The 12,181-nt window shown below is 29.0% G+C and overlaps 1 protein-coding gene across 7 annotated transcripts in view; it reads left to right on the top strand.

Annotated features, from left to right (window-relative positions):
* Window positions 1-12,181, top strand: part of LOC124948097 (calcium uniporter protein, mitochondrial) — a 51,338-nt gene that overhangs the window by 8,279 nt on the left and 30,878 nt on the right. For 3 of the 7 annotated variants that reach the window (XM_047491228.1, XM_047491227.1, XM_047491230.1), the window contains exon 3: window positions 11,028-11,196. In XM_047491228.1, coding sequence (XP_047347184.1) covers window positions 11,028-11,196 — 169 coding nt within the window. Of the gene's footprint in view, window positions 1-4,236; window positions 4,359-11,027; window positions 11,197-11,359; window positions 11,774-12,181 lie in introns of those variants that run through there. The other 4 variants (XM_047491235.1, XM_047491236.1, XM_047491229.1 and 1 more) reach the window with 3 other exon arrangements.

Here is a 12,181-nt window from a genome sequence, read left to right on the forward strand (position 1 = left end):
TTAAATTTCTCTGATTCTGACGTGAGAGAATTTCAAAAGGATATTTGATAATCCTCACAAAATTCTCAACGGAGTCCTTAAAACCAACCCGTCATTTATCATAGACTTTGTTCTTCTATTTGAGTTAAGTAACACGTCTAGGAATAAGATATTACTAAATAAGGTCGAAGTTGATTTCGTGATATGATGTTTCGTAGATTACATTTCAAGTTCGTAACGTGAAATTATTACAATGGATTTAAGTAAGTCGATCGTTTAGAAAAAAAAAAAAAAAAACAACAACAAACAAGTGTAGAATAAAAAATAAAGAAATAAAAAAAAAAAAAAGAAAGATAAATAGATCATTAAAATTTTAATTTTATCATCTAGACCGAAAGATGTACCGTCAGAAAATGAAGAATTTCTATTTCTTTTTTTTTTTTTTTTTTTTTTAATTCGGAGAATATAATTTATTTACGAATGAATGACATAATTTAGTTTCTATTATCCAGTTTCCTTTTATTACATTTATATACAAGAGTACGATGTATTATATATCGTTGTCTTGAAAATTTAATATCTCCGTACGTCCCTAAAATTTCTAGTTTTCTTAGTTATTATTATCATAGTTGTCACCCATTTCCGAGTTTGTATTTTGAACTTTTTATTAAAGAAAGAGAGAGAGAGAGAGAGAGAGAGAGAGAGAGAGAGAGAGAGAGAGAGAGTAGATTCGTATGGAATACCATAGTACTTACTTTAGCGGAAAGTAGAACGCGCATTACTGTCATGTTCGATATAGTTAGAAGAAAATGCGAGTAGATCGTCAGAAATTTCATGCCAAGTTTTACAAGAAACGGTGAAATAATTCTTTATTATAATTGGATCTTTTCTATTGTTCGTTTTATTTGTATAAAAATGACAATAATAAAAAGTAGAAATTTGTTAACATTGCAAGTTGCAAAACGGAAGAAAAAGAGAGAAAGAAAGAAAAAAAAAAAAGAAAAAAAGAAAAAGAAGAAAGAAAAAAAATAGAAACTCGTGGAACTAATACAACATTCTTGGAAAAAAAATTCTGACGATGTAAATTCTCATGGTTAGATCTTCGAATTTTACGAACGTTTTAATAACTTCTTCAAAGTAATATGCAAAAGAACGACAATGGCTTTTCAGTACGAAATATAGTAACAAACGCGGTTTTGAAACTCGGAAATAGTATTTGTATTTGTATCAGTGAAATAATCTGAAGTCTGTTTGTGAACCTTACGCTTCTTGGTTTTATTGGGAAAGTTGGCAAACCAGGTCTTCGTAAACTTTTACATTTGAAATTGATTCGTAACGTTTATTGATTAAAAATTCGTTGAAAGTGGAACTCTCCTTTATGTATTAGTTATATATGTATATTATACATTATATCTTAATTTATTTTTTAATATCGTTATTTTCATTCTTTTCTCTTTTTTTTTTTTTTTTTTTTTCAACAATTATATTCATTATGAATTAGAATTGAATTAGAATTTCTAATATAATATTTCTCTAATTTATCTGTAAAATCAGAAAGTTTAGAAACAGGTAGTTTATCTTTTTCCAACGTTATGCTTATTATTATATTACGTTATGCCATTATATTATTCGACAATGTAAATATACCCTTAAGCGAACCATTAAGTTTGTCCAGCTTTATCTACATTTATATATATATATATATATATATATATATATATATATATATGATATGCGTTCGATGCAAAAAAAAAAAGAACAAATAATAAGAAAAAAAAAAGACGAAAAGACAAAGATAATCAATATCCGATAGATTCGTTGGAAACTTTCATATACAGAGAGAGAGAGAGAGAGAGAGAGAGAGAGAGAGAGAGAGAGAGAGAGAGAGAGAGAAAACAATAAAAAAAAAAAAAAAGAAGAAAAAACTTGATTGCACTTCAAAATAATATTCACGAACATTTAACAAGAATATTGACTTCTTCTTTCGAAAATATTGATTTTCTTCTTTATTTTTTTTTTTTCTATTTTTGAATCGATCACGAACGACGAACAAAGAAGATATTGTGATATTGTTAAAATTGTCAGTTTGCAGTGTATAGAAAGAACTTGATTGCACTTTAAAATAATATTCACGAACAATTAACGAGAATATTGACTTCTTCTTTCGAAAATATTGATTTTCTTCTTTATTTTTTTTCTTTTCCCTTTTTTTTTTTTTTTTCTTTTCTTTTTTTGAATCGATCACGAACGACGAACAAAGAAGATATTGTGATATTGTTAAAATTGTCAGTTTGCAGTGTGTACATAAAGGATAATAGATCGCAGATGGAATTCACGTTTAAAGGGTATAGTTCGTGTTTCCGATAATTACTACAAGCAGAGAAATATCTGAAAGCTGTTTAAACGTTAACTCGTTGGTGAAAAGGACAGGCCCTACACATATACACGTTGTTAGGGCTGTTAGGAGGTTTATTCAAACGGGGTTCCAGACCGAGGACGCTGCGGCAGGCGCCATGGTCATCGATCTGCTCCACTGCAGCTTCCCTCTCTATACAACTACAGACCCCAGTTGTAGAAGGCACTCGATTTTTCCTCTTCGGCGACGTTAAAAATTCTCCTCGAGAAAAGTAGAAAATCAACAATCCAATTTATAATTTTTAACTCGTCACTCATGCTTAATAAATAATAAAGTTTTTTTATTTATATTTAAAAATATGTTAGTCGTTAAAAAAAGAAAGAAATAAAAAAAATATTCAACGTAACGTTTCAACATGGCCCATTAATTTATCTAAATCTAAATTGCTTTGTATTATTCGTTTCTCTCTCTCTCTCTCTCTCTCTCTCTCTCTCTCTCTTTCTCTCTTTTTTCTGTATGTATGTGCGTGCGTGTTATCTTACGATATTACAAACCACACGGTCAACCAGTATTATTATTCTTCCGGGTTTAGAAAAACGTCACGTTAGAAAAGTTTTCGCGTGAAAGTTATTCGCCGATACGACCAACATCGAGTACTTAATTGACATTATTAAGAAGATAATCGAAATTGCTGGTTTGTAAAATTGTTCACTTTTTCGTTCATTCTACGTACTTAATTTCTTGTTTCGTTACACGAGACTCGTTGCTCATTAAAACGGGTTGTCGTTTCCGACGGATTGCGTGTTACGTTTAATCGATGCATTCAAGTTTCGTTCTAAATTACACGCAAATTTATTTAACGTTGACTTTGAAAGGAAAGAAAGAAAGAGAGAGGAAAATAAAAAAAAAAAAAAAACAAAAACAAAAAGGAGGAGAGAGAAAGAATTACGTCGTAAGAAAATTGTGATTAAAATAATTAAGAGTTTTAAGTTAGTTGAAGATTAAGAAAATTAAAAGAAGATTAAGGAGAGAAAATAGAAAAAAGAAAAAGAAAGATCTTTCGCTCGTTTGAATGAAAACATACGAATACAGAGAAAATTCAAAGGATTTAAAGTTAAAAATGATTAAAAAGAGAAGGGGATAGATGATGGTGGGTAATGGAATAATCATCAAGAAGGTGAAAAGAAGTGAGAAGAGAAAAATCAAAAAACAAGAAAAAGAATATATTGCTCGTTCGAATCGTACGAATTTAGAAACGTTTCTTGACGACTTGCCAACACTCAACGCCCACAACCTGGTAAAGAATCATTCTCATCAGATTGAAATCTGGTAAGAACGAAATAGAAAACAGAAAAAGAAAACATGTTCCTTATCGTATTTTCTAAATATAGGAAATATCTTGTTCATCGATGTTTTAAACAAACGTTTTAAATATCGAAAATATTTTCTTATCTACAAACATCGACGTTTTGTTCCAAACATAATTAAAAAATTATTGACGATGGATTCACTGTCTTTGACAGTTCGATAAATTTTCCATTTAATTCTTCGATCTTTTTAATCCTTTTTAATATTTATTAAAACTGAAAACGATTAAACAGTGTTCATTAATTACATTGTATTCGATCAGAAACGAACGATTATATAATGGAAATATTATTTTAACGGGAACAACGTTTTTTTTTTTTTTTTTTTTTTTTTTTCATTTTCAATTAATGAGAATATCGATTGATTGTCAAATTGCGCTTTCGACGAAACTTTTATTCTTTTTCTTTCTTTCTTTTGTTTTTTTTTTTTATTTTTTTTTTCTTCTGTTTTCTTTTTCCTTCGCGAGCTTACGAGGAGAGACGAATGAAAGATGACTTTTTTTTTTCTTTTTTTTTTTTTTTTAATGTCTGAAGAGAGAAAAAAGAGAAGATAAAAGAGAAAAATAAGTGAAGATGGGGGTGAGCAATGGTATGGAAGAAAAAAAAGAAATGAAAATGTGGAGAAAGAAAAGATGAAGCAACGAAGAAATAACAAGGTAATAATATTATATATATAGTTATATAATTTTAACAAGGACGTTGTACGACATTGACATAGGATAAATATATCCCGACGTAATAATCATTTTATTTGGAAGAACTTACGGCCGAAAAATGGAAACAAAAGGAAAGAAAAAAGAAGATGAAGAGAAAATGTTACAAATCGTGAAATTTTTTTTCTATTTTTTTTTTTTTTTTTTCTTTTTTTTTCCAAAGGAGTGATCCGTCAGATATCACGAGATAGAACGAAGTACATTATTATCGATTTATCGCGTCAGCAAATCTTTTTTAATATTCCATATCATAATGTTATATGATGATATGGGATAAGGCGAGAGTGTCACTTAACAATATAACATTCATTTATCATCTCTCCTTTTTTTTTTTTTTTTTTTTTTTTTTTTTGGATATATAAAATTTTACAAATTTTATAACAAATGTGATAGATATAAAAGAGATGGAAAATATCTTATCTTTCGATCATATCGTATTGTTTGTTATACGCGCAGAATTGATTTCTCGCGTTAGTTCTAAATAATTTCTCGACATAATAAATTTTCCAAATAGATTATTATTATTATTAACATTTAATAATTTTAATCGTTCATATAAATAAATGTGTTTTGCCCAATAACGTGTTCATGCTTATCATTATTATCTTTACTCGCGCGGTTGTGTAAATATATATATATATATATATATATATATATATATATATATATATATATATATATACATATATACATACGTATATACATATGCACGCATAAATATTCACATTTTTTACGTTTATATTGAACAAGGAATTGACGTTATTAAGCTGATGAATCATTGATGTACAGTCATTCAAAGGGAATCAAGAATCTAAAGAATCGTTGATAGACATTAGACATATTTCAATGCAATTTGATACGCTCTTCCAACTTTCGTGATATAATTATTTTAATGAATTCAAATTTAATTAATTAATATCGTTTAGAGATAAAGTTAGAGAGAGAAAGGGTTAATAACCATTAACGAGCGATGAGATCTGGATGATTAAAATTAACAAAAAAAAAAACAAAACAAAACAAAACAAAACAAAACTGTTGTTTTCTCGAGTAATTCACGATCAAAGAGAGAGAGAGAGAGAGGGAAGGAGCAATATTGGTTCATTTATTTTTGCTTTTTTTACCAGCCGATACTAACAGTTTCACCCTATATGTTTGCTTACCCGACTGACCCATAAACGAACGGCCAATTACTCGTTCGATTGATCGAACGTCCTCGTGCAAGCGTATTGGGTAAAACCTTTTCCTATATCATTTTCTACTCTCTCTCTCTCTCTCTCTCTCACTCTTTGTTTCTCTCACACTCTCTTTCCTTTCAGTAATTATACGCTTTATGGAGACACGAGTCAAATGAATTACCGTCTCCATATCACTTAGATTTAGAAGTACTCTCGAAAATATACTCGTCTTCTTTAACAATGAACTCAATTAATGAACGGGAACTTCTTGTTTGTCTCTCTCTCTCTCTCTCTCTCTCATTCTCTTTTTTATTTGCGCGCAAATATCACATCTATTACATTTATGCAAACTTATTATTGGATATTAGCATAGCAACTAACGTTTTTTAAACATTTACTCCTTCATTAGCTACATATTCTTTCTCTTAACGTAAAAGCATTGGAAATGAATTACGTGGGATATGTCGATAATTATAGCTAATCGATATCGTCATTGATATTTGCTTTATGCAAATTTTTTATAATAAACATTTTATTCCTTGAACGTATATAATCGTAGGAAATTTGATGAAGCAAAATAAATAAATAAATAAATAAATAAATAAATAAATAAATAAATGGATAAATAAATCAGTAAATAAATAAAAAACAAATAAATTATTTATCGACTATTATTATCTAATTATAATAGAATTTTACGATTTATATATGTAATTTAGATAATCGATGATTAAATGTAGGAAATGGAAAAGTCAAAAGTGAAAATAAATTAATATTACTTAGGGAACTCGTTCATTGTGATTGTTAATGGATTGTTGAGTGCAGATCTATTTATAATTTTAGATGACGGAAAAGGAGGAAATTACATTTGTTATGGGAACGAAATAATGTTAAGGACGTACATGCATACATACATAGATCGAATCTTGTAACATTATTGTGATAGAACGTAAATGGGTAGTGCATATTCTATAAAGGTTGTGGCTTTATGACCCTGCCAGTGAAAACTCGAGATCGAAATGTTGAAAAGAAACCTCGGCACTTGTACTTTTAACATTAATATACATTGCTTCGTTAGGCGTTTCTAAAACAACTTCTCATGAAAATTCAGAATACCAATAGCTATTTCAACCAATAGCTCCATCTGCATTTGTTTGAACGTTTTTTATTTTTGTTTTTTTTTTTTTTTTTGTTCTTGTTTTTAAAATTTACAATTTTTTTGTCTTTCTTTCTTTCTTTTTTCTTTTCATTCTCGCAATAATTTCTATCAAAGTGTTAATATTAATTTTCATAAAGACATCACGATTGTGTCCGAAGGAGGATAGTGAACGAATTTCCGTTGTGTTCGCTAATACTCATTATTTTGGAATTAGTCGACAATCGTGAGATGGGAAATGCAAATAGCATTGTAATTGAGGAATGAAATTTCTGTACGGATAATATGCCACTATAATTATCGTAAGATATTTCATTGATTGGAATTCTTGTTATGGTATTTGCATTTTAACGTGATATAATATCCACTTGAATCTAATAAGAAGATGAAATATTATTTGTGGTTATTGTTGATTAGATTGCAAATTTGTAAAGTTTAATTTCATACATATATATATATATATATATATGTATGTATGTATGTATGTACGTATGTATGTATGTATCTAGTAAACTATGAGAATATTTCTTACCAAGAGAATACTACATAAATGTTACTTCATGTAAATTAAAATTTTCTTATTTACATTGGCACAGTGCAAATGTAAAACAATAAAAGAAAAAAAAAAATCTTATTACTTATGATATCTTTGAGTTGCTTCCAAGAGTTATTCGAGTTATGGTGTAGAATTCTAGTTATCTAAGTTATAATTAGTCGACGAAGACGACACGCGAGGAAATAAGTTAATAATCTCCTAGAATAAATAATCTTGGGAAATTGATAATCTAAGAGGTAGAGGATGATTAAAGGAACAAATTCTATTAAAGTTGATAATATCGATCTACGATGATATAACGAGAAATATAAAGTTTTGATAACGGGAAATTGAGATGTCAAGAGATATGAGAGTACGAAACAAGAGGTTGTGATTTGTTACAGAACGATAAAGTACGAATGTGAAAAATAGGACAAATGGGATCGACTAAGGTAGTGTGCGAACAGAGATGTATCTTTTACAATAGAGATACGTACCTACATATATGTATATATATACATATATATATATAGTAGAATCGTATTTTGAAATCTCATTGCGGTCAGTGCACGGTAATCATATTAACGATAGGATCCAATCAGGTTCGTGAACATTTTTTAAACTTTTGCGAATCTTTTCCTCGACAATAAAATTATCTTTTGTTTCTGTATTGTTTTTCTTTCTTTTTTTTTCTTTTTTTTTTTTTTTTTTTTTTTTTATCCGAGCGAGGATCGTTAAGATCGAGCGAATGATTTATAGGTCAATAAAATTACCTCGCCATTCGATGGCGTTCGTTCTCGACGTCATGGAAAACAAAAAAAAAAGGAAAAAAAAAAAAAAAGAGAAGATAAAAAAATCTGCCGTCAGTTGAAACAAAGTTCACGTAGACTGATACTTCGTTACCTTTCGAAGAAAATGTCTCTCGATTCAAGAAGATCGGTAAAAGATTGTTAGACGAGGTTAACCCAATTCAGAATAGAATTTTCAATGACATTTTCTTCTCTCTCTCTCTCTCTCTCTCTCTCTCTCTCTCTCTCTCTCTCGAGTATATTACTACAATGGCCTTTGTTGGCACAATTTAAATATCCCTTTTGGTGTTATACGAGTATATCTAATATATTCCCAACCCTTATTCAAATATACTTAGAAAAACAGCCTATCGTTCGTAAAGTAGAAAGATGGATCGTTAGATGGACTTAAATGTACATTGTAACGGTTCCGAGTTAGATTTTAAGTAGCTCTTAAAATTTCCATATTCAAAGAAGCCATTAGAAATTATTTGAATCGTATAAGTGGCTTTACGATATCGAATTAAATCGAATTTCGTTTTTTTATTCGAGATCTTTTTCGATCGCCTTTTTTTTCTTTTTTTTTTTTCTTTTTTTTTTTTTTTTTTTTTTTTTTTTTTTATACATACCGAGTTCCATATCAAAACAAACGATGTCCTTACGATATAGAATTCTCTCAAGAATATTTTTCGTACGGTAAAATATGATTTTAACCGTATCCACAAATCCATATGAATGCTTCATTATCTGATAGGAAGAAAAGATAAACTTTTATCTCGATAATGTAGTGCGTCCAAACGGAAAGTGTCCATCAGGATTATCGTGAAATATAGTGACTTTTTTTTTTCTTCTCGATAAATCCCCAAGAGACAAATCAATTTCATTTTTAAGGGACGAATTGTTGTTCTCGTCTTTGCGATATATTTATTTACTTTTGAACTGATATCCTAAGAGAGGCCGACGGAGGGAAGACACAATCTCGTTAAAAATCATCAATGACGAAATGGGTATCAAATGGCATGTCGTTCGAGAGAACTTTCAATTTTATTTACAACGGTGTTTATTTCTTTTTTTTTTTCTTTTTTTTTTTTTTTTTATTTTCGCATCAATATTTCCCAGTAAAATGCATTTCGAGTTTTACATTGAAAAATAATTTTTATTTTATTAAATATTCGAAATATTTATCGTCGAATGCGTATCACCATGCAATAATGAAATTTTTTCTATTTGATACGTCGAACATTCTGCAATGTAATGCGGTGAATATATGGAGTTTTATTATATTGAATAACGAAATAATAAAATAAGAAAATTATTAATTCAATCTTTTTATGAAATAATTTAATCGATGACGTACTTTTGATTAATTCTTCGAAATGACCTAAATATATTAGAATTTTTTTTTTTTTTTTACATAATGGAACTTTTCTTACGCTAGCTTTCGGTTAAAAAAAAAAAAGAAAAAAAAAGACGTCTCAAGGTTTTTCGAAAGAAGTCTTTAGATTTCGTAATAATTCTCGTGGACACTTTTTGCTTGGACACTCTATATATTATAATTTATATATATATATATATCACTTTTTAAGGTGAGTATAATACGAATTGTTAGAATTCTTATTGGATTTTGATCTTTTTCTTTTGAAAATTGGTATGTGAACAAGATGGAGGAACAAACTGTTTGTCGGTGTCATGCTTATACATTAAGATTTTATTTATTAAATTCCATTCAATGGGACGAGTGGAATTGGAACGAAAGATCGAGTAATTTAAGAATATATGAAATCGATCATAGAGATCATGAGATAAAAAGGGACGTAATATCGGGATAAAAGGGAAAAAAAAAAGAATAAAGATCAGCGTTCGATAGATGAAGTGGGTAGACGAAAAAAAAAAAAAAGAAGAAAAGAAAAAGAAGAAAAATAAAAGAAAAAGAAAATATTTGGAAAAACAAATGGTACGGTCAAATATTATTTTGGAATTTATCCCTAACTCTATAGTTTATTTGCACTTACGGACTGGATGTTCGAGTATTGTTTCGTAGTTTACATCTGAGTGATGTTTGTTTGAAATGTAAGTAGAAAAGCTTTTTTCTATAAGTCAACAAAAAGGGGGTAAAATGTGAGAAATGGAAGAATGGAAAAAAGAAAAAGAGAAAAAAAAAAAGATTCGATTGATTACACGATTACTTGTGAAAAGCCGCGTGTTGTATCGTTAATAAACGAACTACACGATTTACATAAGAATGCAAAACGCACGAAAGAAAAAATGCATAGCATATGCATTTATACCGTAACAAGTAAATATATATTCTTTTTTTTTTTTTTGATTTCATCATTTTTTTTTCCTTTTTTTTTTTTGGGGGGGAGGGGAGTTTCCCTTTTTTTTTTTTTCTTTTTCCTTATCTTTTTGTTTTCTTCTTTTCTTTTTCTTATAGAAAAATTGCAAAGGTATGTACGCGTATATACAACTGGTATTCTCATTTCGTTAAGAGATAATCATAGACGACGAGAGAGACCAGGAGAAAATATCATATCGTGGAGGCTTTACCAGCTCTCGAGTTTCTCGTAAACGTATAGAGTAACGTTCGTTCTCTATGAAAGTTTCATTGGAAGACGTGAAGTTTTTTTCAGCCCTAAAGCCGCAGATCGATATTCAACGCATTTTACATGATTCCAATTTGAATACAAACCTATACAGGAAAATATTTTCTTGATATATTCAAAAAAAGGTAGAAAGATGCACGCACATACACACACAGACACACACGTACACAACACATGTATATAAATATATATATATATATATATATATGTGGGTGGTTTGATTGAAATTAATATACCTTTTATTAAACCGACGTATTTATCGTAAATATTGTATCACGTAAAAATAAATAAAATAAAAAAAGGAAATAAAATTAAATAAATTTAATTTGAATTTCCCTTTTTAATATATTTACAGGAAACATGGTGCAAAAGATGGTGGCACTTTTCGCAAAGGAACATATCAATAACGACGAGATCGTTCGAACCAAATCTGACTATGATTCTCATGAAGAATACTCATGCCTCGACCGCTACGAAGGACAAAAGGGAGAACACAACTGCGACATCCGCCATTGAACCATCTGGTAAGTTTCATATATTCATAAAAATATTATTACGATATATATATATATATATATATATATATATATATATATATATATATATTTATTTATATATATACTCCGTTTATATTGTTTCTATGAAGATTTATCGTAATAGTACGAACGTTACAAGTTTTCTTTTCAGCTTTACATTGTACAAGTAACAAATCACAGGAGAGTTCTCTAAGAAAATGGATTTTCCTTTTCTATCTCCCATCCAACAGCCATCTCCCTCCCCTCATCCTGCCACTCCTTCGCAGGCCAATCCACAATTCATTGTGTTTTCTTAAGAAATATACGAACAAATTCGATTTGTTTTTACGGCAAATGAAAAAAAAAAAAAAAAAAAAAAGAAACAAAAAGTATAAGGGTCAATATTTCGAGAAGTAATTGGATTATGAAGAGTAGCAGAAAGAAAAAAAAGAAAAAGAAAAAAAAAAAAAGAAAGGAAAAAAATGTTCCATTACGATTTAAGCATCACAGAGAATCAATTTTCTGGAATTTCGAAATGTTCACATACCGTTCATATAGAGGTGCATATACATCATCGTTCCTAAAGGTAAGTAAATCTTCGTGGATATTAATTTTACATCGTCTGACCTACTCTGCAGAAAGTGCAACGTCGCTAACTTCCATGCCGGATAATGGATATCCTTTATTCCCATTTTATCGTCAAATATTATCCTTAAGCTCTGAGAGAGCCTATCTTATCGTTTTTTTTTCCTCCCCCATTTTTTTCTTTACGTCTTTTTTCGTTCTCATATAGGACGGATCAAAAAATTTTCTAATCTTGTAGTTTTACACTCTGAGGACGAAGGAAACGAAAAACAAAACAAAACAAAAAAAAAAAGAAAAGGAAAACAGAAACAATTAACTTAAAAAGTCTCGAAGAAAAGTAATCGACTTTCCTTTTTTTTTTTTGTTCTTTTCTTTTAATCATTTCAAAAAAAAAAAAAAAAAAAAAAAA

Source organism: Vespa velutina, chromosome 3, assembly GCF_912470025.1.
Source record: "Vespa velutina chromosome 3, iVesVel2.1, whole genome shotgun sequence".
NCBI lineage: Eukaryota > Metazoa > Arthropoda > Insecta > Hymenoptera > Vespidae > Vespa > Vespa velutina.